Source organism: Abramis brama (assembly GCF_963993115.1).
Source record: "Abramis brama genome assembly, chromosome: 6".
Classification (NCBI taxonomy): Eukaryota; Metazoa; Chordata; class Actinopteri; order Cypriniformes; family Leuciscidae; genus Abramis; species Abramis brama.
Window position 1 is genome coordinate 21,357,000 of NC_139968.1, and position 27,580 is coordinate 21,384,579.

At 40.6% G+C, this 27,580-nt stretch overlaps 1 protein-coding gene across 1 annotated transcript; it reads left to right on the forward strand.

Moving 5' to 3' along the window:
• Window positions 1-4,218: 4,218 nt before the first annotated feature.
• On the forward strand, window positions 4,219-24,438 carry midn (midnolin). Its single transcript, XM_084116767.1, has 8 exons — window positions 4,219-4,463; window positions 6,638-6,869; window positions 8,886-8,973; window positions 9,065-9,127; window positions 15,197-15,661; window positions 15,803-15,923; window positions 16,044-16,355; window positions 23,476-24,438. Exons 1-8 carry the CDS (start codon window positions 4,388-4,390, stop codon window positions 23,736-23,738), a joined length of 1,620 nt encoding a protein of 539 aa, XP_083972893.1. The 5' UTR covers window positions 4,219-4,387; the 3' UTR covers window positions 23,739-24,438.
• The last annotated feature ends 3,142 nt before the right edge of the window (window positions 24,439-27,580 follow it).

Here is a 27,580-nt window from a genome sequence, read left to right on the forward strand (position 1 = left end):
CACAACTGAACTCTCTGTGGTGAACTCGAACAGCACAGGGAAATGAGGAAGTAAGCAATTCAGGCACATTAGCGCGAAAAGCCAGTCGCGGGGACTGCGGCTCAGAGACGGAGACAGGAAATAATGGCATTCTTGTGAAGTGTATGCTTCTATTTTTAAATTCTGATTGGAAGCAGGATGACCAAGCTTCCTACGTCACATATGGAATCAGAGGGCCAGAATTACCTTCCATATCAATGATTAGATTACCACAAACAGCGGATACAGGTGAAATGTCAGTGTGCCACGCTGCCCCCGTGCATTGCTTCTCTATAGAGGCAGTGTTCTGATTAAATTAGCCTAACGTGGGAAGTTGCTAATCCGAGCCAACCCAGGATTAAGCCTGCAGGACATCGAGAGTACATGGGAGAATGCATGTTTGAGTGTGGGTTGCTGAGTGGGTGGTGGATAACAAGGGTTTGCGGAGAACAAATAAACCTTGCTGAACATGAGGCTAACAAAGATACCCCTGAAATTTCGCTTTGTCTTAATTCATCATATGATGTTGTAGAATATAACATGAAATGTGGATTAATAACAAGCAATGCACACTTGATTTGCTCTGGAATTTGGCTGACGGGTTGGTCGAATTCTCTTGTGCTTATTCTCGGTTTCCATTAAGGAGTGTTTTTTCATTTATAATGTGGTCAAGCTCTGCAGGTGCTACTTATGAAAGACTATACAAATTCAATATGCCTACAGAGCTACTAAGGCCTGGAACAAAAGATGTAATATTGTGATTATATATCGAAAATACCTGCATCAGTGGGCTCATGATTAGCTGAAGATTAACCACTTTAAATATTAAAAAAGCTATTGAAGCTTGTTTCCGCCACTGAATAAAAAACAAAACAAGTAATAAAAACTCGGTGAGTGTTTTAGCGCAATTTTCTCACCTCATGGGATCACAACACTAAGAGATAGTAAATCTTTTCCTGGATTTTTTTTTTTTTTTTTTTTTTTTTTGCGTTCCCGAGATTAGACCTTCCTTAACATAATGCCGAAAACCCGAAGTCTCTAGGTGGTCTGGTTGAGGAGTAGATAGAAGTGCAAGATTGGTGCGCACAGACAGAACAGAAATCATGAGTTAACAATCGCAATTTTGTCCGTTGGAAAATTGCGCTAAAAAGGTAATTGCTACTTTTAATCTTGCAATTCCGGCTTTTTTTCTCCGAATTCCATGACGTAAACTTACAATTTCGAGTTATAAAGTCAGAATTGTTAGATATAAACTCGGAATTCTGGGAAATAAAGTCAGAATTGCAAGCTATAAATGTCATAATCTATACAAGTTATTTTAGTTCCTCAATTCTGATTGGCTGAGGGCCTCAGTATTAACTTCTCATTACATGATTCTCTGTAAAACTTGATTCTCATTGGTTAATCACGGCATTCATTGGTCAGATATTTTTTAAAGGGATAGTTCACCCAAAAATGCGTTCCAAACCCATAAGACTTTCGTTCATCTTCTGAACACACATGATCTTTTTAATCAAATCTGTCTCAATTCTGTACACTCTATTGACAGCTAAGCAACTACAACTTTGACGCTTCAAAAAGTTTATAAAGAGATCATAAAACGAATCCATATGAATCGAGTAGTTTAGTCCAAATTTTCTGAAGAGACACGATCGCTTTATATATGATGAACAGTTCGAATTTAGGCTTTTATTCACATATAAACATTCAACAACGAATTGGTCGATTTGTTTTGTACAGGAAGTGGAAGCTTTAAGATATAGGCCTATACATGGCTAATATACAGGTAACTCATTTGGATAAGTAAGTGCCATTATATGTAGAGTCAGCTGTCAATATCTCAAAATAGATGGAATAAATGGATCACGGTTTCCACAAATATATGAAGCAGCACAACTGCTTTTAACATTGAGAGTAAAAAGTGTTACAGCAACTCAGCATATTAGAATGAAGGTTCATGTGACTGAATTAATGGCTTCTGAAAATTCAGCTTTGCTTTGCCATCACAGGAATAAATGACATTTTAAAATATATCAAAATAGAAAACAGTCAACACACACACGTAATATCTCCCACACCCTGTTGGAGCAAATACACCTGCAAAGTATACTTTGTTGTCTTTCGCTTCATAACCTTTAGGGTGGATGTGTAACTATGTCTTGTGTAATTTCTGTGTTCCCACAGTACTCATTTCTCCCCAACTTCCTGTTGACAGACCTATGAGCCACGGCCCTATACGCACTGACAGGCATGTCCTAATGCTTCCCTCTCTGTTTCAACAAAGAAATCGGGGGGTAAACAACAATCGGAATGGGCTGACGGATACAGGCTGTTGAAAATTTCTCGAACATGAATATGGGAACCAGAGTGACTTTGATGGTTTGGAATGCTGTTCACCCACACATGCACAGACGCCCACATATGTCCCACACATGTCTCACATTTTAATACGCATAAAGATTATTCATTGTATGTGACACTTCAAGATCCTTCACATCCACCCATTCCATTTAAAGACAGACATTCTAGCATGAATAAGGCTAATTGATTCTTTGAAAGATGTTTAATTGGCAAGAACAAACAACCTCTTCAATAAAATTCCCTTTAGGGTGGGAAAGCAGTTAGACGTTCTTACAACACATTGTGTCATCTTATGAGGAGCACAACAAAGAATTCAACATTCATCAACCATTTGTTTTCAGGTTTATGGTTTTCACCTTGCCGCATCACCGCTTCGAAAAGGTGACGAGGGAAGGTTTATATGAAACATATTTCAGTGTTGTAGCAATGTAGGACATTTAGAAGAAACCAATCAGACATAAAAATATAAATGCATAATCATTATCTTGACTACTACTCTGTAAAAACGTTGCCACCTTAAATTTTTAAGTACAATCAACTTGGATGTTTAAGTCATTTCAACTTAAATTACATTAAACTGACTTTAAAAATTAGTCGAATCTTGTATAACTTATATAAAAAGTTGAAAATTGCTTAACTTATTTTGATGAGTTAAAGCAATGTAAAAACATATGTTGTCATAACTTATTGATCATATAATTTTTTTACATTGTATACATATTTAATCAATTTCTGTATATGCACCTTAACATTTCCTCTATTATTTCTCCTAAAACAATTAGTTACCATTTTGTGACATTTATGAATCTGATCCCCTGATCTAATAAGTATATAAAATTAGGATGGTGATTTTAGTTTGGAGGACAAAATTCAAAATAAAAAAATATAATTTAAAAACAAACATATAGGCTACATATAAACCACAGAGAGAAACACATTTGTGACTTTGTGAAAAAATTATTATTACTGAGATATAGCCCTTGTGAAAATTATACGAGCTGACAACATATATTTTTTTACGTTGCTTAACTCATCAAAATAAGTTAAGCAATTTTCAACTTTTTTATGTTATACAAGATTCAACTACTAAGTCAGTTTAATGTAATTTAAGTTGAAATTACTTAAACATCCAAGTTGATTGTAACGTTACTTAAAAAGCATTTTTTTAGCATTTTTTTTATTATGACAATATGTTTTTACATTGTTTTAACTCATCAAAATAAGCAATTTTCTTCTTTTTATGTTATAAAAATTCAACTCATTTTTTTTAATAATTTACATTATATATACTTACAAAGTCCTATTTGTTGGAGTTTACCTTTTTATATATTTTTTTTTATATAAAATGCTCAAATTATTTGCTTACATAACATGTATACTTTTATGTCTTGAAATATTGATCTTTAGTATTTGCTATATCCAACTTCCTGAGATTCGAATTCCACGTAAGTTTGTTGTTTACCGTAGACTTCTCTCGTATCCAAGCAATGTGTTTTCCTTGACTGGTTGCCCAGTTACTTCTTTATGACGTCAGGGCATAGTCACGCCCCTCCTAAATCAATGGCTTCTCCACGTTAACATCTTTTAAGGTGGCTCGGATCTTATAACTTGGCTATATCTGTGTTTTTACCATCCAATTGAACTTCGTTTTCACTCTTAGATTACATCTGAGTGAAACTACAGTCATAAATCCATACAAATGTTATGAAACGTCCATAAAAATTAAATAAAGCATGTGAGTTAAGGCCTCCACCTTAAATCACATGCTGACATCGCAAGAAGCGAAGACTCCTCCCATTCTATGAGCTGCTTTGTAAAGAGGTGTTGTACTTCAACTCCGACGCTCGAATGCTGTCACACGGTGTTGCTTCGGATGGCAGGAACACTGGAATAGATTTGGGATTTAAACCGGTGTCTGCACTGGGAAAGCCGATTCATTTAACCCAGGCACATCTTAGCGGATATTCTTTGTGGACAAATCTAAACTATATAAATATTTTCTCTATACATGCCAAAACTAGGCAACCTTGTGGAGGATTCTGAGACATTGTCGCGAAACTTTGAGGTTTTCGCCACAATTATTGGTAAGTGTCAGAGTCATATTTTTAATAAGGATATTGAACTTTTTATGCAACAGCTGGTTTGCTGTCTATTCTTTTTGAGTTTTGCAGCAGGTTAGGTTTCGTTTAAAAGCAAGTTACGTGTTTAATTTGACTTTTTACATTTGTTTTGAGAAAAAAAAAACTATTATTAATTTCTACCAGCTCCGACCTTCTTAGAATTCTATTTGAATTTGGGAAGTTAAAGAGATTTTAATTAAAGACATGTAAAATTAAAATACTGCCACGGTTTCAATGCAGCATATTTTTCCATAAAATACTGAGGTTGTCATTCTGCCTAAGTTTCCTTTTGTTCTCTACGGAAGAAAGTAAGTCAAATGGGTTTGGATCAACATGTTGGTAAATGACATAAAAATGTATTTTGCGTGAACTTTTCCTTTTAGTAGCAAATAAATATTAAGCTTCTAAGCTTCAACTTGATGTTAATTTCTTGCTTATACGACAAAAAAAAAGTAAAAAAAAGAAGTTGTTTTGGACCTGCCTCGCTTGTTTGGAAATGGGCTTATACCTATTTTGGTCACTGGTTGGCGCTAAAACTACACCGTAAATTGTAGATGGATGGATAGATATTTTTTCTCACACTGGTTCACACAATTCAGTGATGGCTCTGCTCATGCACCACGTGAATAAGTTGTAAAGTCTGGCATAAGGAACAACCACTTGGGCATTATGCCAGAGTTTTTTTTTTTTCACAGATCTGCCATATAACCCGAAACAAGTTCTTTTTTTTATCAGTAGTTTCTTTAGATAAGGAGGTGTTATATCATAGCTGGCCCAACCATCTGTAGACGTTTGCAGACTGTAGCTTACAGCACATTTGGCACGAGATCATGATGAGTGATTGACGTAAGTGTCAATTGGTGTATCGCCCCAAGCGATGCTTATACTGGATGACTGGTCTGGGACGCGACGTTTCCTTAAGAGCATACTGTCTTTTATGGAGGACTATTTGAATAGAGATAATCATAATCATAATACAAGCTTTCAAACGTAAGCTGCACACGTAGACAGATTACAGACTCTTAGAACATGCGTGTATAATTAGATATTTGCATATGGATGATTCTTCAATATCATTATAGCTTAACGATTTTTTGTATGTTAATTTTCTCTATTGAACTTGTCCCACACATAAACATGTTAACTTTTATTTCTGAATACAATTTTATTTATTTATAACATTGCTTACTGCTTCCAAAACTGCTGTCATCATTGAAGAATCACCCATAAATCAATGTGTAAAAAATCAAAGGTGGGGAAAAAAAAGAACAGCGAATTATGGAGGTAAACTATCGACGAAAGTAGCCATGTAGTTGCGCGATTGAACAAACTAAAATGTACATGTTACAAATATAACACCAAAATCGCTGAAACAAAAAATGGGTTACGCAAGACGAAAAGTCACTGAATAATTTGCACAATGGGAAACAAATATGCAACCTAGACACTTTTTTGTTTATAATGCACACGTTTATAATGCGTTGTTTTGGAAACATGCCGTCTAGTGTTGCCATTTAAACATTCAAGGTGATATTCGGTGACTTTTGTTACTTTGACAGTTTGCCTCATGAATGGTGTGGAATTGGTAAAAGTAGGTTGGAACTCCAGGACTGGAGCTCCTCGCCCACTCAGATTGGATTTGTCCTCAATGAGGACAGCGATGTGGGGAGAAAAAGGAGGCGGGGTTTGTGCTCCACGTGGGTGAGGAGTCAGTCCCCTCGTTGGCTACGAGCGTGTGACGTCTTTACAGAAGCCTCCTCTGATTGGACAGCGCTTTTGTGGGTGTAACCATAGCTGCACAGTGGAAGCGAGATACGGCGAAACAACGGGCATTATTATGCGTGTTTCACTGGAGTTTCTCTTCGCGATGAGGGCTGGGGTTTAAAGAAACCGTTGCGCTGGTTTTGCAGTACACTGTCAACGACAAAGGACTACAGTTAACAGAATATCCATGTTTATGCACTTTCGGAAAATTAGAATTAAATACTGCTGTAAAAGAAGCTCACAGCAGGATCGATCACCAAACGGGAATAATCATTTGGGAATATTTTCCAAGAGCTTTTACAGATAGCTTTCCACTGAGAGATCCAGCCCTATCCATCCGTCCGCTTCCACCGACCCTGTCTCCTCTATCGTAGGCTATCGAATGGACCAGCATCCGAGCGCCCGGAGCTGCAGCAGTCGCGGAACTGCGCCGTCCTGCGAGAGCGTCTCCGGCGAGCCCCCCATGAATTTGTACATCCACTCCACCACCGGCACACGCTTCGAGCTCTCCCTTCCCGCAGAAGAGACCGTGGAAGGGCTAAAGAGAAGGCTCTCTCAAAGACTGAAAGTCCCCAAAGAAAGACTCGCTCTGCTACACAAAGAAACGTGAGTAGTAGCCTGATGTGTTACTGTTCGGTTGCACGGTTGCTTGTTTTTAACAATGGTTAAGAGCACGTCAGAAGGTTGGTTTTTGCTGGGCTTCCTAATGGAGATTTGCAGCCACCTCCGATGGCAAGCCGTTTTAACATTTATTTAGTTAAACTAACTAGTAGGATTTATATTTTTTGTGTTACCAGTACTTGTTTTGGATCACTAGTAATCTTTCCACTTCACTGGCAAATATTCATTAGATATCTAGTGCATTGAAATAGTACTTTTTAGTATCTATTCAGTTAGTAACCAGTACTTATTCATTTAATACTATGGCGTATTCTTTACCTACTTGACTCTATTTCAATAATGACAGGTAACTACTGTTGTTACTGGTAATATATATATATATACATACATACATTCACTTCTGACTAGTACTTGAATCCAGTTTTTCAACTCATTAGGTAGTAGTACTAGTTGTTTTTAACCATTCAAATAGTTACTATTATTTATTCCAGTGTAGTTTCTAATATTGGGATATTGACTACAAGCAAAACAATAATCACTAGTATGCAAGGAATGAGCAGTTGATGACTTACTGAATAGATAGGATTCACTACCGGAATAAGTACTAGTATGACAAAGAAAGGTAGTCTCTTACTAGAACAAGAATAAGTAGGCTACTAGTAACTAATTAGTAAAGGAAATGGCTTGCCATAGATGCTCTTATAGCCCTGTTTCACTTTGTTGCATGTACAGCACCAAAACATTTTTTTAATAGATTTTTTAATGTTTTTGCTGTGGCAGTCCACAGCCTCTTGAATAAATAAATGAAAGTGATCTAAGCTGTTGACAGTGTGCTGTGGAAGTCAGTTAGAACATGTGCAAGGTGCGCTAGAAACCTGTGATATCTGAAACTGTACTACTATTTCAAAACATTATGCAAGCAATATAAGCTTTAGAGCTTATAAAGGGCCCAAAGGTGTTTCCCGCTGACAGTAGGACATGCATATAAATAGATTTTCCTAATCTCTTGATTAAACTGGTTCGTTTGCTTGGTTAGAATTTGCATGGCATTAGTAATTGTCATTATAAACTTGATGTCGGAGGAATAAAGCATTCCTAGTGGGACTTGCGCTGCTGTGTTAGAATATTCTAAGCGAACGTTAAGGAAATAAGAGGCAATGTTAGTTTCAGGGCAGTTAGCACATTGCCTAACAATTGCACTTGGGTGGTGGAGCTAGGAGGTGAGAGAGAAGCTCTTTTGTCACTTGCAAATGACCCAAACAGTTGCATTGTTTGTGCTTTGAATTGTGCTGATTGAAAAGCCCTCACAAGTAATCACCACCAAATTACATCATCCTTTTAAAACGAAGAGCGTCGCTTAATCTCTTCTGTTTGGTTTAGCTGCCTCCAGGCCAAGTGCTCAGTCCCTTTGTTCGGCAGGAGGTGGTGACATTTAGCCTGAGCACATGTGTGTACATTATGCCACTAGGACAGACATTTTTAAAGGATTGGTGGGTTAAAAATACATTTAGACAGTTTATTTGAAACATTTGGATTCATGCGGGGGAGTTTTTGGACTAAACATGCTGATTTGTTTATGCACTGGTATCAGACAATTTTATTGTCTACTGGTAGAGGCTACACATGTATAAGCTTACTTTGTTTTCCATATTTGTATAAATATCTATATCTAGATAAATGTACATCATGTCCGGAACAAACTGTTAATTTCATGCTGTTATAGTGTACAGTTAAAAAGGGATAGTTCACTCAAAATTCACCCTCATGTCATTCCAAAGCTATGTGACTATTTTTCTGTGGAACAAAACAAAAAAAATTTAAAAAAAGGTTTTCATAAAATTTTGGACCCCATTGACTTTCATTGTATGGACAGAAACAGTTATACAACATTCTTCAAAATATCTTTCTATAAAAATCATAAACAGATCTGTTTTGGAATTAACCTGCTGGATTTTTTCACATCTTGAGTTTTGAAGACTAACATCTCCTTGATCTTTCTAGACGCCTGAGTTCAGGAAAACTTCAAGATTTGGGAATAACGGATGGGAGCAAGTTAACGCTGGTTCCGACAGTTGAAGCAGGCCTAATGGTAAAAATAGCATGAGCTACATTATATTTGTTGTACTTCATTGACCCTTTTTGTCACTCTTATATTTACCCTAATTTCTCTCTTCCTAAAGTCTCAAGCATCAAGACCTGAGCAGTCAGTAATGCAGGCGCTGGAGAGCTTGACGGAAACCCAGGTAAGGTTTCACTCTAATAAGGTCATCCCAGTAGATGTTTGAATTACACAGTGGCCCATTAAAATGGACAGTTGTGCGTACACTTAACCTAATTGCCAGGGCAGCACTGAACACCCGCACTTGGCTCTTTTTTTAAAGGATCATTTGTGTGTTTTTGAACTCTCTACTGGGCAAGATGTTGCACTGACACATAGGGTAATGGGATACAGATGATGCCCTTCTAAGCTTTTAACTCAAAGACCTCCACACACTTACTACGCATATTTTAAGAAACACCTTCCAGTTTCTAGGCAACATCTGTGAGCCGAGGCAAACCCCACCTAGAAGCCACTTCATTGAAACACCACCTTTCAAATGAAAGAAACTCTGCAACTACTCTTTTGTCTAATGTGTATTCTTACCTCATTTTACTTAATGTTTTGATTGGTTATCCAATCTAATGTTGGATATTGACAGTCATATATTCTGAAATACACTTGTATGTGCATGAAAAATCTTCATGCTGGTATTTTGGGAAATCCTGGGAAATCGTGTTTGTGTGTGAGTGACATCAGTGTGTGCATTTGTTTAGGAGAGTAAAGGGCCAATCTGTAATGACGACACAGAAGTGTGGTTGAGTGTACAAGGGGAAAGGGTAGACAGGGGAGTACACCACTCTTGATCAATATGCTCAATATGCCTTCTCCCGGCAGCTGCAGTGTCTCCTCTTTCTGTAGAAAAGCTTTTTAACCTGTTAAAAGTGGCTCACGTTTGTCCTTTCTTATCAAAAAAGCCTTTTGCAGTGCCGTGCAAACGTTAGTTGTGCTTTTTCTCTGATCTAATTAGCTATTTGCAGGCACTAGGCAGCTAGCAATGTAATTTGGTTGCTTATGAAACGACCCCGTTTTAGAAATCGTCATTTTTAGTCATCGTTTGTGTCTTTTTTGTAGCTTCATGGTTACAGACATGAACTGAGTCAGTAACATTGTCAAATGTGAGACATATCAGTCCTTCAGAACTGAAATTAGTCAACACCATTGTGCAGCCACAACGACTGTAAAAAGTGATCTGCACTCCATGATACCTACCGTTGTTGTCATGTATGGCTAGTTAAAGTCAGGCTTCATTGTTACAGTGGACGACCACATATACATAGCAGAATTCCAAGAGCTACAGTGTTAGCTTCCAGGGAAAGATCTATCTCAGACTTCCTCGTAACCGGACTGTTTTATGGAAAGGGAAGGCTTGCAATTATTGGAATGGCATTTTTCCCCTTGTAACTCTGGCCTAACAGCTTTTTCTGGCCTATAATTTAAAGCTGCTGTGGTTTCGCGTGTCTCTCCATAGTCTCCAGTTTTACCCTCTCCGCCATTAAAGAGGAAGAACGGAATGACATCAAGGAGTTTCTTAGTTCCAAGGGAAAATATAGCCCAGTTTATGCAGTCCACTTGATTGATCCCCTTGAACATTTAAACGCCATTTTTGCATTCGAGCAGCGCTTTGTTGCTGGAAATAATGACTGGTGTCTGATTCTTCCGGCGATGGAGTACATTAATTAGAGGTTTCTGTGCTAATCCACCTCTATAGGCAGGTAGATTGCTCGCTTTTTCCTTGGGGGATAACAAATTGGTCTGTTTCCTCAAGCAAGCCTCAGTGCCACAGACTAGAGATGTTTTCCTGTCATAACTCTCCACCCTTCAGACACCCACCTACTCACTTTAGAATGGGTCCGGTGCCTGTCATTGTGTCTGAAAATGGACAGATGCAAATAATGGGATTCAACAATATAGAGCGAGTCACCTCTCAGTCACCCCCTTGTCATTTCCACCCGCCCAACCCCCTTCCCAGAGGGAGCAAGGGATGAGAGGAATTGAATATGAGAAATGGCCGTAGTGACGTCACCCTTGAGGAGGGTCTGGAGTGTATGTGATTACCAGGGGGGACAGTGATGAGTCAGAATCCTAGGTATAGATTGAAGACAAAAATAGAAGCAGTGGGATCGCACGTCACACTGAGTGGCAAGGCTAGACAGGACGCCGGTGGCTTTTGTGCCATATCCACAATGAATTTTTTGGATTTAGCAAATATTTGAAATGGAAAAGGTGGGTTTTGGCATGTTGTGTGAACAGCTGGCACATGGGAGGAGATATTCGTTTGCATTCATCTGATCTGTGATCAGGGCCATGCCTATGTGTGTTTGCACAGAGAGCTCTCCCGATCCAAGGGGGACTAAGTTGACATGGGCAATCACTTGGATTCGTGACTGTTCTTGTTTCCCATCCGCCTTTGTGATTGAAGTGCTCAGTTTCGTGACTGAACTGAAAAGGAAGGAAAGAGGGAGGGAGGGGGACTATGGAGAACTTCTCTTTAGCCGATAACCAAGCCACAAGCTTTTTTTAATCAGTGTTAAACTCCTCTTCTGTACTGAGCTGTTACTTTTTTAGCACTGTTTCTTTATTCTGTGACCTTTCTCAAAATGTTTTTTTTTTTGTCATTAATTAATGATGATTCCCATGATTGTAGATATTTTGAATCCTGTTGGCTGCAAGTGCGACACGTCTGTTTTGACTCAGTCTCTCGCCTACCCAGACTAATCTGTTCAGTCATCTGAGGAAAAAGGTGTTGCGCTTTCACGCCGCATATCTTTGATGGTCACCCGGAGCTCAGAGAATGAGGAAGAGGGGACACGGCAGAAGCAAAAAATGAAGATGCCGTCGTCACTTACCTCATGTTCCTCCGAACCTGTATGATCTTTCTTTATTATGTGGAAAACATAAAAGATATTTTTTTTAAAAATCTCTGTGCTTTTTAAATTGAAAAGTCTTTTCAATTGGACCTAATTTTTTCATTCTTCAGAATATCTTCTTTTGTGCTCAACAGAAAAAATCTTTTGAATAAATGATGACAGCATCTTCGTTTTTTGAAAAACTATCCCCTTAAGGCAATCGTTTCTGTCTGTGCCTTAAAATTATTTAGTTTTGGTCTACAGACATGATGGAAAGAGCCTTTACCCACTGAATCCTCAGCGTTCAATCTTATGTAGACCTTGAGTAGGTCAAACCCCTCGAGTGAAATCTTTAAAAGTAGCCGTCTCTTCAGGGTTTGAAGAAAGATGCGAGTGATTGATTATTGTAAAGGAGCTTGTTATTGCATCCACACCATTCGTGCTCCTAAGGACTAGGCTATACTACCCCCTGGTGCGTTCAAACCCAGCCAGTCGATGATGAGGGTTAATAAGCTGGTTTTGAAATTTCCGTGTTTGCTGAGGCCCTTGATAGGTGACCAGTAGTCTTTTAGTAATGGTTGGTATCAAAAGAACCTGTTTTCTGATTTGACCCTTCATAGATGGGTGTATTCAGACTGTGGGTGAACGTCAGCCTGGTGCTGTTCCGAGCTCCTGCCCCATATCTCCTGTGCTACAGAAGAAACCGCCTGAAAATGAGTTCCTTGAACCGCAGGGACCCCAATAAATAAAACTGTCAGCTATAGAGTTGGGAGGGAGAAAAAAAACGGAAGGAGCCAGAGGCGTACTCTCACTGAATATTTCATCAGCATCTACTGGCATTCTTACACCCCTCCACCCTCTCTCTCGCTACAAGGTTTCTCCCCCAGCCCTCCTCCCCTGTCTCCCCTTATCATGTTTTCTTTCTCTCTCCTTCACTCGCTCTTCACTGCATAGCAACCGCAGCCCACTGCAGAGCAAAATGCCTCCCCAACAAATCAAAATGGACGAAGTGCAAAGATAAAGGAATAGTAGCGCTAGTCAGTTTCAGGTGAACCAATGTTGGCTTATCCAAGTATAGAATTCTTCAACATGGTAACTTGTTGCCATAGACATGTCAGTATCTACCTTTGTTACCTTTTAAACGAACCCAAACAGAATATGCAGACTTTTCCTGCATTTTCTGCACTGAATTTAGTGTTAAATTTGCGAAATGATTGAAGATATGAAAAAAAAAGTGTTTTAAATTAGTCTTTTTGACTTGTTTCCCAGTAAAATGTCTAAAAATCTTTAAAACAAGATCAATTTACAACTCTGCATGAGATGTTAAGATTTGTTTCCATACAACATTTTGTTCACTTTCAGTGAACTTGTTTATACTAAAAGCGAAAAATCTGCCTATGCAGTAAAACGAAAGTCCTTTGAAAACAAGTCCTAGAGATACAAATAGACAATCTCAGAAAAATATATAGAAAAATATTTAGTTTCAAATAATTGAAAAAAGAATTGTTTTACGGATACTTTACCTGGAAAATTACGTAAAAATAATAGTTCAACATTAATCATTCCTTGTCTTTTACATATTAGCCTAAATGTTAAGCTAATATGTAAAAGACAAGGAATGATTAATGTTGAATTTTTGGCATTCCAGTTCTGCGAATAATAGGAAAAAAATGTGGTCACCGATTCCTTGTGTGCCTGTTTGGAGTTTGTGATCTGTAGTTTGTTTATTTTTATTTTTCATGTAGTGAGTGAAGAAAGGGTGGATCCAGGTGGGCCTCCAGCATTTCCAAGCCAGTGTCAAGTCGGTGGCCTTTAGAAAAAAAAGACACGCAAACGTACACTTGCGGTCTCTTTCGAGTACCTTATCCATTTTAGGCATTATAGACTACATGTTGACATGTTCAGGCTCCGTACACTTGACAGATTCTATATAGCAGTGTTACAGATCTAGCCAAAGTCTGGAATTTCTGAAACTCTTTTGATAATCAAATATGGGCGTTCTTCCACAACCACCAAGACTCTCCATAATGATCTGTTAATATTTCTTAGTTTTTCTTGTCATGACAAGAACACTTAAAACACCACAAACGCATTTTTAACTGTATACTTGCACACGCATTTCTCAGATGCCGTGTAAGTGAAGACTGAAGATCTGTAAACCCGCTGTGTCCTTGTGGTCATTCGTTTATTGCACCAGAAGCGTGTGGGCTGGCCGATCTATTGACAAAGGTCTGTGTGACTCAAACTGACGGCTGTTGTGGGGAATGTCTATGCAGACCGTGTCCTCACCTTTCAGAGGCATTTTTACTGGTTTATGGGGGTTCACACACTCTCTCATTATGTGGGATGAGTCTGGGCTTTCAGTGAGTCAGTGAGATGCTTGGGCTTTATGATGACTGATCTGCAAGGCTAATGTGGGGTCTGGCACACTTTACTTGATGATTCGCAAGCCCAAATAATTTTAATTATTAGTGCTTGGATGTTCAGTGCCCTCCTTGCTGCAGATATTCAAAGCCTTTGTCCTATTACAAAGTCACTCCGCTATATGGCAATGGAAGTAGAGTAATTATAGGAACCTTTTGTTGGAGTCTAATTTGTGCATTAGATGCAAATCAATTCACAAGACAGCTGTCAGTCAGGGGTGGGATCCACCCTCACTCTGGGGTGAGCCACCAATTTCACAATTGACATTTAAATGGGTTGCAATCAAACTTGACAGGATATTCAGTGTATTTTCTTTTAATTTTATGAATTCATATTCAAACATGGATATCAAGGAGGATTTTTTTTTCTTTTTTTTACTTTATCCTTCTTAAAGATGGAAAAAGGGTCTCTGTGTCTGGCTTTCTACGTCTGTCAGTGAAATGCACAGAGTGGTAAAGGTCACTCGACTGTGAGAGTGGCTGTTCGATGGAAAAATAGATCAGCAAAAGAGCTAGAGAAAAAACGATGGAGGGTAGACCCCAGTGATTCAAAAGGTTAACAACAGGTCAGCCAGCACTCTGTATTTCTCGCCTTGTTTTCAAAGGGTCGGAGAGACCCTTGGCTCAACTACCATTCTGGGTACTCCTAAAATGGACAAGCCTTTCCGGTCCAGCCTTTCAAACAATTAGCTATTATGTGACTGTGTGGCGAGTGGGTCTGCATCCTGTTTCTATGGCTGATTTTTCAGGCCTGGGGCCAGACAGAAGTTAGTGTTTCGTGGGTGTGCTGAATGGTAGAGTATTGTGTGTATGTGTGTGCCTTTTGTATACTTCTGCTTATTCATAAAAAGGCATTCAGTCATATTGCCAAATTCTTTTCCAGTTTATAGCAGTACAAATGGAATAACCAAAGCCACCCCCCTCTTCATTTCCTGTTCACAGGTCAGCGATTTCCTGTCTGGCCGGTCTCCTTTAACCCTGGCTCTGCGAGTAGGCGATCATATGATGTTTGTCCAACTGCAGTTGGCAGCGCAGCACTCGGGCGGCCCACAGTTACAGCATCGGCATCTCATATCACGCGGGAGTCCAGAGGGCACAACAGGACAGTCTCATGGAGCTTCGGGTTCTGCCTCTGGGATGGCGAGGGTTTCACACAACCCCCACCCACATCACCCGCACCCACATCCTCACCATCCAAACACAAAGCTCCCATCTAACCCTGCGGCCTTCCCACCTTCCCCCTCTATCCCATCTGTTCCTCCCATATACCCCACCTCAGCCTCAGGGCACTGTAGCCCTCCATTGAACCCCTCTCAACTCCCTGGAAGTTTTCTTCACTCCCCGCAACCATCTTCGGCCTGTCCCACCTCTCCAAGCAGCCCCAGTCCTGCAGCTTCCTGTCCAGAGGTGAGCCACTGTTTGTCCTACATTATCCAATTCAGTAATTTTGTATAATAATGGCAATAGAGTTGATTTACCAATTAGATAAGATGCACTAAGATGTAAAAACCATACTAAGTGTTGACCACTTGCCCATGTTTTGCACAGGCCAACTGCCCAGCAAAGACGTCTGGCAACTGTAACACTCCCTCGCGGTCCCGCAAACCAGGCGCTATCATTGAAAGTTTTGTGAACCATGCTCCTGGAGTCTTTTCCGGAACATTTTCAGGTACAACTTCTCAATAGAAGATTTAAATATTCTTCTATATATATATATAGAAGATTTATGTAATCTAATTAATCTATATCTATAATGTATATCTAATATCTATATTGGTTCTTCCCTAAGGCACTTTGCATCCCAACTGTCAGGACAGCACCGGACGTCCCAGGCGGGACATAGGCACCATCCTCCAAATCTTGAATGACCTTTTGAGTGCCACCAGGCATTACCAGGGCATGCCACCATCACTCACGCAGCTCCGCTACCAGACCCAGTGCAACAGCCCAAGTTCGCCAGCACCATCACCATCACCACCGCCCTCACCTCCCCACACTCCCGGACTAACCGGCCTGCCTACCAGAGTGCCCTCTGAGACTCAGCCCACCCTCCACCCACTGGTGCAGTGCCAGAGCCAGATCCGCATGTGCAAGCCTCCCGGTAAGTTTTATTGCATTTGCCTGAATTTGGCCTTGTAGTGATGCATGTCCTGGAGTGTTTACTGTAGCTAAAAGTATTTAGATTGTAGCCAGGAGGTTCAGGATTCAAATCCAAGGCAGTGTTAACATAGCTTCAGAAGGTCCAAGACAAGGGTGTAAGGATAAGAAAAGTGAAGATGTTAGAGAGGTGGAGAAGGAACTAGGCTTGTTCTTTCAGGCCCTGGTAGTCATGCTCCAGCAGCCACAGCATGTCTGGCTTTGTCTCTGTGCTGACGGTGTCCTCTTTCCTCTGAGAGGCAAAGAATGGGGGTGGACTACTCTGTTACCAAGAGGAAGAAGGCAGAGAGCCAGAGCGAGAGAGATAACGAAGCGAGATAGCGCTCACAGACGTGTGGCAGGTACCCCGCTCTGTCTGGTAAAAACTGATTATCTGGGGCAGCTCACTTTAGCGCTGAGAAGGAAATTGAACTGCTCTGTCATGAAACACCACTGTTGGAGAGTACAGAGATAATGAAGAAATATCATCCTTGCACTGTTCAAAGCACGGGCCTGTTATCAATCTAGACTAGATTAAAAGCATACCAAGCTAACACTGCACAATATGAAAACATATCATCAACTACTTGGGTGGAATAACTTCGGTCACTCGATTTTCACAAAGGGGTTAGGAATCCTACGCATTTTTTGAGATGATGCATACTTTTCCCGTGTGTTAACCCCTCTTCTGCTTGCATAATACTCAGTCATTGGCCTGTTTCTCACTTTTATACTGATCCCACATTGAAATTAAATGGGCCATCCTACTGGTTCCCTTCTTGCTCATCTGCAAAAACTGTCTCAGCAGTCAGAGCCAGGGCTACTCAATGGACGCTTGTTTTCACATCAGCCTTTAAATAGAGATTTACACAATAAATATGAGCTCCAAGAGAATGCTCATTGTGTTTGAAAGTCAGCAAGAGGAGGCGGAGGGAAAATACCAAGAGTCCATTCATAAAATTGTTGTTTATATCCGGCCAGTGACTGCCCACTGATTAATTGGCACTTCCTCTTGGGCAAGAGAGAAAAAAATGGCAGGACGCTGTGCCTATTTTCTGGACAAAACTGTTTTGTTTGTCAACATGTTTGTGAACCCATGGTGTAGGTCGAGATTTAGTTGTGAGATCGCTAGACATTTAGTTGTGACATCGCTAGACACAAGATCTCTCAGCACCTGGTGACCAACTTGTCTACATTGGACAGACACCTGTGTCTTTCATGACCCCTTTGAAATGTCACATACTTTTAGCCAGGGTATCATCATTTCTCAGTATACTGTCTACTTGATGTGATGAGACCAAACAAACCCGATATCCCCACCATGCTTGTTTAGACATCCATCTATGCACACTGTTCTTCTATATATTTGGCTTTGACAGACTGTAGTCAGTGTTTGCAGTGAGGTTGGAGAGAATATGGGGGATGGAGAGCTGGGGCTGCAAAGAGGGTCGGCTATTCTTGACTCAAATTCCTGTGCTCGCCGGGGTCTCTCAGACCACTTTGCCCACTGCAGGCAGCCCTTTTGTTTGACCTAGTGTGCTCAAATAGTGCAGTAGTGTACAGGCCTCGCCTTTTGTAGAGAGAGTGAAAGAATGAATGCCTGTAGGTTTAAAACTTAGGACTGGCCTTTAGATTTGGTGTTGCCTGGCCACTGCGCTGAATGGAGGGAGGGAAGGGGGATGAAACAAGTTTCAAACTGGGAGGGGGCGGATAGTGCAGGAATGCTTTCGCCCCTCAATGTTCTGTACTATCTGTCAGCTCAGGTTAGTTTAGTTTGGGCTGTGCAAGAGCGTCAGGGTGGAGCTGTATTTTAGCAGGGTGAGAGAGAAAGAACAAGGAAGGGTGCTTGAATTCCTCCCCTCGCTCATTTAATCCAACCGAAAGCAAACGCTCCTGGCTGCTGTGTACATACTGCGGCGATGTGAAATGTCAAGATTTCAGTCCTCTTTGTCCTGGGTTCCCTGGTGCTTAAACATTGCCAAGTTCTTTTCCTAACCCAAAAGAGACAGTTTGCCTCTGTGCGGATTGCTTGATCAAGTGCCCCAGGGCTCTCACCGTGTCACTGTGGTGCTCTGACCTGCCCAGCTCAACCGGGGGTTAAATAATTCATTCCCCCTCCTTGCTCACTGCCAACAAGCATGTAAGAAACCCCCCAGGCTGACTATCCTTAGCTGCTCATCAGGCGGGGGCCATGGCTAGCCATATCCGATGTCTTTTATTGCTCCTAGTATGCAAATTGTGGTCATTTGAGACCACGGCTCCCTGCCGGGTCATTGATGCCATCGCATCAGAGAAGCAATGGAGATGTCAGGCTTTGGCCGCTCCCCTGGTTTAGTTCTTGCTAGGGGTGCAGATGGCTGAACACAATGCCTGTCCTATGCTGTGCACCCACTCCGAGCTCCTCCCAACCCAGAGGCAACACTGGCGCCCATCCCAGCTCTCTGGGAGTTAGCTACAGCTGGCCTATAGAACAGGAGTACCTACTGATCTCAGAGTACATCTTAACAGGAACATTGCAAACTATAAAAGAGTATTTTCTTGGGGCAAAGCTGGTCACTTTGTTAGAATATCCTGAGGAGTTTTGGTTGGACAGCGCACATGCTATAAATGCCTATAGATTTGTCAATTAACTTTAAGAGTGCCCACAATAAAGGATATCTTTTAAAATTGTTTAAAACACATGCCATGTTCTAGAAATGTACTATTTTGGTTTCTTGTGGTTTTAAAAACTTTTTACCAAATTTTTCATTTAACCACCATTTCCCATTTTATTATTTTAAATAGTAACTCTACATGACTATTTAAATATTAATAAGCAGTGAAGTAATTGTGTTACAGTATTTTCACAACATTATTGTTTTTAAGTAACAACATTATTTAACATATAATCACTATTAATATTATTATTAAAAATCTAAAATATTTTACGAATTTTATTCTTTTCATGTGATTTTTTTTTTCTTTTTTTTCTTTTTTTTTCTCTTCAGTTTAAAATCAGGAATCAGAAATCAGGTTTTTTGACAGAATTTTTAACTTTATGCCTCCAAAATATATGAAAATAAATTTGAATACCTAAATTAAAAACATTATCATCTGGGAGGAAGCATATTCAACTCATTGTATGAGTGTATTGCATTTTCAAAGTATGTTTGGGGAAATCAGTAGCACTGGACAAAAAATAACCATTAGAGGCCAAAGTTTGATGTCTGACATACTGTGACATACTTTTGTGTAACTCCCTCCTCCTCTGCCAAGACATCTCCCCTTGATGTAGAGTGATTGCTGCACCCAGACTCGAAAAGATCAGAAGACTTATCAAGACAAACAAACAAACAAGTCGAAGACAAGTGTTAATTAAGCTGATCTTTAATAGATCAGTGGTAAAAGGGAAGCTCAGAGAGACTGCCAGATCGCTGTATTGTGGGCCGACATATTGGGTTGGGCTTAATGTTTACCCAAAACCCTGCTTAACTGACCTAATACCTGCAGACAGGCCAACTGCCTCATCGATTGGGTAAAAATCCTCCCTCCATTGCTCTCTCTCCTCATTCTTAATCCTCCTCCTTTCCATTTTCCTCTCTCACGTGGTTATCAGCACTTGGCCTGAATCTTTCTCCCTCCATGCAGGGATCAATACATTCTCATACATCAGCTCGTTCCCTTCAAAAAGCACGAGGCGAGAGCACAACATCCCAGCTTTTACTTTTTAGATTCCAGGGGGATTTTTTGTGTAATCTCTTCCACCCTCCATGGCTTGTTCTCATTTGCCTATTTCTGTCTTAATTTATGTTCCTCTGAGGTCTCCGTCACGAGGCTGTATTGAGGAGGAGGGACGTGGGTGGATGTGGGTGCTGGGGGGAGGGGGGAGGGGGTAAGAAAGAAGGCCAGGTGTATATCTCATGCGCGGGCCCAAACAGCTGTGTGGCAGGAGGCGGGGCAAGGGTTGTTTTGTCCTCTCCTCCCCCTGTTCCTTTCCCCTGAGGCTCGGGCAGAGCTTGTCACAAGCCCTTTTTTTTGCCCCAACCCCCCTAATTTGAGCCGCAGGCCTGAGAATGCCAAGTGCGCAGTGAGGACACTGCAGCACACACGGCTCGCTCTGAGACAATGCATCTTTGGCGAAGGAGGATGAGGGGAGGAAGGGAAGGGCAGAGAGGGTGAATGCAGGGGGGAGGGGCTTTTTCTGTCCATGATGTTCACTTGCAATCGTTGCTGGCAGCAAAATTACTCTCTGTTCTTGTCCACCCCCCCCCCCCCCCCCCCCCCATATGTGTATGAGTCCAAACCTTAGCATAGGGAGGGGTCTAGGAAGCACGAAGGGACAGAAAAGGGAGAGCTTTTGCACTGCTTGTTCTGCCTTTGTTCCCAGTGTATCCCAGCCCCCCTACCGCAGCCGTTCACTCTTTTTGCACTCACGACAGCTTAGGCGGATCTGTTGGGATGGCTTCAGGCTGGTGAGCCATGCCACAGTCTAATAATAACCCCCCTAAACGGGTGCATTGAGTCTCCCCCCGGGCAGCCACGCTCGTCCTTATAATGATGCGGGGGTTGTTCGAAACATTCAAGTTAAGTTTGTTTTTCCTTGCAGCACAGTCCCCAAGCCATGCCAAACTAGTGGTGATGTTTTTACAATGTCCGTGGATCTGTTTGAATGGGCGACTGTGTGAGAAAGGACATTGGCAGAGGCCACAAATTCTCACAAAGAACAAAAAGGAACTTGGCTTAGTAGCCAAGGGTCTGCCTTAATGTGTTTGAGACCATTGTGAGCTTCATACAATACCTTGACAGTGGCATGCCGTGCCCAGTGCCGTTAATGAGCTCCTCTGCTTTTTTTTTTTTTTTTTCTCACAGATTTTTTTGTAGTTAGGTCCCTTGGGGCACCGCAGCCTTATGCAGTAAGGTTTTTTTTTTTCACCAGCCCCAGTTGGTATGCAGAGAAGAGCTGACAGGCTGCAAGGTGAGGTGGCTGGCCTACTTTTGAGGCCTAGAGTTGCAGCAAGACTCTTTGAAAGGGCAGATGAAGGAGAAAAACAGTAGTGTAACCATAGAAACCTTTCTGAATGCTTTATCTGTTGAGTTTGTGCAGTCGAACAAAGACCTTCATAACCTGCAAGGTCCTATAAGACCAGAACCTCTCTAATCATGCTAAAATGCCAGAGAAAGCCCCAAATCTGATTTGTCTAACCAGGTTAGGAAGGAACTGTTTGGTGGATCTCTGTTGTTGTTTGTACAGCCTGTTCTTTCTCTACAAATATCCAAATGATTAAAACTACCACTTACATTTGTATCGCAAATCCTTCCTAGATGGCTCAAACCCGCCCACCCCGGAAAGGTATTATGTAAAGGGGGAAATTAAAGCCACACGAAATCCTGATTTCATTTTGATATGGAGAGGTGGATGAAATTGATTAGCGAATGAGAATATGCATCTGAACTCTTTTTCTATTGCAATTTGGGTGGAATTCCAGAGCTTGTCTTTCTCACTCTACCTCCTTGTCTGTCTTTCTCTCCTGAGGTATTGGGGAGGGGTGAACCATGTGTGCATATGGGGGTGGGGGTCTTGGTATTGGGGGGTTGGGTGGGTGATTACTCGTTCAATGAGCTCAGGCCAGGAAAAGAATGGGGGTGGGGGGGCCCGGCTTACTTCGCTTACAATTTCCATTCGCTTGCATTTTCTATTGAAAGCCAATAGCAGTGTCCTCGCCTGGAGATGGATTGCTGCGCTAGAGCTAAGGTTTAATCAATAGGTCTTTTTAATTTGCCATCGATCCATGTTAAAAGCTACTGCTGCTGGTGCTGTGTGCGTATGTGTGGCGGAGCACATGCGATGAAAGTCTATGCTCGGGATTATTGACATTCTAGCCGGCTATTTCATTATTTAATTCTGGGATAGTTCCTAATGGAGCTGGCTAATAGATTGTGGTTTCTTTTTCTCTTCCATTCTCTTGAATATATTTATAAATGAAAGGTTTAGGGTTGAGCTGTGGAGTGGAAAACCCCCTCATGCAAATTGGTGCATTTAGCCACTAAAACCTTTAGAAAGGAGATTAGAAATTGCAAGGTATTTGCTTCCTGTTATAGAAATTGTATCGCTTAGGAATGTGTGTGCACATGCACATGTGGGCGTCGGTCTCCTTGCGGGCATGTAGGTTCCTTTATGAGAATGCACTTCTCCCTTTTGCCTATCTCAAGGACACGCCTGCCAGAGCCACTTCTGATAAGGGAAGAGAGGACTTGCTACCACATACTGAGATGCTCTTCTAAAATGAGACGGCAGCAGAGTGTGCTTATTTCTGTACTGACTAAAAAAGAGAGAGTGATTGGCCGGAGGTAATCGCAGCATGCCTTTTTAAGAACATTGACGTCACCACTCAGACTTTAGTTTATTTATCCAGCACCCGGCCTTTGATAACATTCAGCAGGATCAGCAGTCGGGATCCAAAGCACTGAGTCATTCTGTCCTAGACCAAATATGTGTACTGCACCAGCACTTCCCCCTGCTGAAAACACTAGCGTAGATAGTCACTACCTTATGTTGTGTTTTGGATGCTTGTCGGGGTTGTGGATCTAGCTTGGGATCAGATGCTCAAATGCGAATGAAGTATTTCTTGGTCAACCAGCTCTGCCTGAATGCTTTGGTGCACCAGCTAGGGATGAGTCACAGTGGTCAACTAGTCATTCAACAACTTCCTTGTCATTTATTGATGATGATGATGATTATTATTATTATTATTATTATTAATAACATATTTTGTTATTTAAATATATATTTGTTGACATGCACAAATTGTCTTTTTTTCCAACACCTTTCTTACCCATCACAGCCATACACATTCAAATGGACGTCTTTGGCCATTGTTTCACGTCTTTCACTGTTTTTTTTTTTTAGTGTCTCGTCATGAGTGTTGCAATTTTGAGATGGCATGTAACTCAGGATTTGATTTTGGAACTATGTAGTTTTGCACATTCTTAGCAACTTTAGCTAGTTTATACTAACTTAATCAGTGGCAAGTAGTCTGAAGCAACAATTCAAGGCTTTTTTTTTTACTCTAGATTCTAACTCTTACTCTTTCTCCCTGGTTCTTTAGGAGACCGATTGCGTCAGACGGAGAACCGTGCCACACGCTGCAAGGTGGAGCGACTGCAGCTGCTCATGCAGCAGAAGCGTCTGCGCAGGAAGGCCCGGCGAGACTCTCGTGCCCCGTACCACTGGCTCCCCAACCGCAAGGCCGGGCGCAGCAACAGCAACAGCAGTATGTCTAGCGAAGGCTCCCTGGACCTGGACTTTGAGGACTCTGTGTGGAAGCCCGACGTCAAAGCCGATATGAAATCGGAGTTCATCATGGCCTGAAGCCGCAATGGTTGCACCATTTTCAAGGAAGATTGGGGTTTACACTTTAGAGAGGAGAATTTCCGAAGACTGTACACACAGACGTACATTCAGAATATGGTAGGCTTTACTCCTCGTCTATCCTGTGACCACAAAGACTTTACACAAAGGAAGATTCACAGACTTTTACTTACCTTACGTCCTTGATAGACTACGATCTTGGAACAGACTAAATTTCCAAATGACGATGTTTGGATATGGATTGGACTGATGAATAGACAGAATTTGGACTCTGAACGTCCAAGAAGTAAACACAAATGAGCATAGCAGACGTCATCGGTGTTGGGATTTGTTTTTCTCTTTACTTTTTTATGTTTTTCTTTTTTTATCCTGGGGGAAGATCCATACATGCCAAATAAAAGGCATGATGAACTGACAAAAATCAGATACTGATCCTACTTCCTCCTTTTTTCGTTATGAATGGGCATTCACAGTTCAAGAATCATTTGAAGGGGGTTATCTTCTTTGTTTTAAAGTCCTGTTTTTCTTGAATCATGATGATTTCTGAAACAATATGTAGCATTACCCACAAAGCATTCAGGTTTTTTATCTTGTAGACGTGGAGGGTTCATTTGCACACACACCTGTGATTTGAAATAGACAAATGATATCATAACATAAGCAAGAAATGGCACAGTGCATGTTTAGTATATAAATGTACAAAAAAATACAAAAAAGTCTTTTTCAACAACAGCTCAGTAGAGTCAGAGGTTCAAGTAGGAAACTAGAATATGAAACGAAACAAAAATATGCTGATGTGATTGAAGATGCGAGGCTTGTGAAGTTGGTTGTTTTTAGTATATATATATATATATATATATATATAAAGAACGACTTTTCTTTTTTACCTCTGCAAAATCAAACAAACCAACTAACCAAATGTAAAACAGCAGTTGCTCAGCAAGGCTCAAGTCGCGCTGTGAAATGAATCTGATGTTTTATAATCATTTAAATACATTACTGTCTAAATGTGTATAATAGAGAGAGTGGTGGGGTGCCAGAGGAATAGTTTACAAATGTGCATTATAATGGCAGAGGGGAATCTCTCATTTATGCACTCAACTAAAACAACCCGCCGTTCAATGGTTTTATTCCAGCAAACACTGACAGTTGTGACACAATTTCAACAAGATTACACTTATTTGTGCGTTCGGCCAGACTTCTTTGCAGATTCCCATGTAAACATCCAGACTGGAGCGTATCTCCCCCCTTTACACTCTGATAGTGCCTCATATATAGACGTACTGACATATTCAATCAGGCGTTCCACAGACAGACGGTTCTGCTGCTATATGGGACTTCTCTTTGCATGCAAAAGTGTGAATTATCCTGATCCTTTTTTGTAGAAAATAATAATAATAACAATACTGAGAAACTGGTGCTGAAAAGAAAAGATATACAAGCATGAATTTGTGAAAAATGGGATGGGGTGGGGGGGGACCCAGATTTCGATTTGGAAATGTGATGTTACATATCAGTTGCAAACCAAAACAGGACTGGAATTCTACTGTACATGGATCATTTCTGGACTAACCAAGGAACAATGGAATATTTTCTACTCTCAACATCCAAGGGATTCTCAGAGCAAACCCCAACACTCCCATTGACCTGTCCAGATGGAGACTAACCAACCAACATTCGCCCCTAATGACTACTTGGAAATAAACGTGAAAATGTCCTAAACCACATCGATGTTGCACTCACTGAGTTTGCAATGAGATTACCTACCTGAAAGGGAACATTGTCTTTTCCTTTTTTTTTCTGTTCAAGTGGCCTTAACGTTCATTATCTAAACACTTGCAGAGTGGTGGACAACATAGGGATGTTTCTTTTGTTTTTGTCCTGTGTTTTTGTTAAAGCATCACTTTTTCTGGGGCAATTTTTGTGTTTAGGAGGTGGAGGCTCTATTATGTCAAGGCTTCGGTGCCTTAAAGTTTTGCCCTATTGGTGTGTACAAAAAAAAAATTCTGAACAAATTATTCGCATTTATGCAGGTTTTTATCAATTTATAGGAGCTCTGGTAGAATATTGTCTTTTATGATTGTTACAAGTCACAACCTGGAGGTTAAACAGGTTCCATCAGTGTGTTCCATTGTTTGTTTGATTACGTCCCTGAACCCTGCTGTCCTACAAAGAAGCAACAAATTTTAATTGAAAAAAGGAAGTTTCAACTGCAGTGCTATAGTGACAAAGTGCCCTAACTCTCAACTGAGAAGTCCTTTAAGGACACATTGACAACATGCACTTCCCTTCTCAGATAAATGACTTAAAAGGACAATTTCTCCCTTTCCCCCAAGAAAATCATTATTTAATTTTTATATATGTATGAAATATACTCTGTGTGTGCCTCACCTATATGTAAAGCGTTAAAAAAAAAAAGAAGTGAAAACTGAAAAAAAGCATAGGAGATGATCTGATTTTTAGGATAGGGTAATTGAATGAGGGTGGAGGGAGGGAACGGGGGGCATTTTCAATAGTTTGTTGGAGTTCTGATCACATCATTTAAGTTGCCTGTTCTTTCTTGTAGCCAATGAAAACTGATTACAAGAGTCAAGAAAAAAAAAAAACAATTTACAATGTTCTAGCTATAGACCGGTGTAGCACATGTGTGACTGTATTAATTTATGAAACCAAAATGGTAACTGTGAATTATGTATTTCTTTGTGCTTTTTTTAAAGTGGGAAGAAGGCGGGAAAAAAGGGCGTTGCTGTGCCCTGTTTTGTTTTTGTGGAATATAATGGAAATAATCGAGTAAAAAAAAAAAAAGGAAAATATCTAAATATATTTTTTTCTTAAGCAATACATTTCAGTGTGACTTGTGATAGGACATTTTCTTTTTTTAGGTAATAAATTGAAAGAAAAAAATGATTTTTTGTGTGTATTTTGTGTTTTTTGTCTATGTGTGACTTTATCCCATGTGGAATTTGCAAGTTATATATATTTTACTATGAAAAGCTATGAGCTACTATATAAGAGCTATACTATATAAGCGATAGATAGATAGATAGATAGATAGATAGATAGATAGATAGATAGATAGATAGATAGATACTAAACTTTTAGAACAAAAAAACTTTGTGTCAAGAGCACACTTACGATGCTTCAAAATGCTATGTTTACTAAAATGCTAATGGTAGCTTTGGGAACAGAGCAGTTATTTTAGTATCTTGTGTTGCCACCTTACTGCTCATTCGTATCTTTCTCTATTACCAATTCCTTATAGTTTATAACAAGGGTGGAGTATATCTACGTACTGCATGGAGTGTCAGAATGGCTGTGCAGTTTCGTGATGAAAGCTAGCTTTAAAGCCTACAGATTTATATGTGTCTGCTGTTCGCTCAACCGCAGGGGTGCCAGATCAGAGCCGGATCGAGCGAAGTGACGGCGACTGAGACTCCCAACGCTCCCCCCATCTGTCAGCCAGTCCGTCCTCCTCTCGAGAGCTGAGACGAGATGACAGATTGAGGGTGAGCGCAGGACTGGCTGGTACAGTAGGCAAATGGTGCACACACACATGCTGTTTTAAGGAGAAGCCTACAGCTCAAAGCTCCCACTCTCTTCGAAGAATTGAGAAATAAAATATCTAATAACATAAGAGGAAGCCATTTGCAGAAAAATTAAAGCAAAAGACATGAACATTGGAGTTCAAATTGGTTTTCAAATGAGGAAGATTACTGGCACACACCACGCACGCTAATTCCAACTACTCTATTTAAAATCCCTGCTAGTGAATGGGGTCATCTCAGAAATAGTATGTGGGTGACTTCCCTCTGCGTCTCTTAAATCTGCAATGCCAAACACAA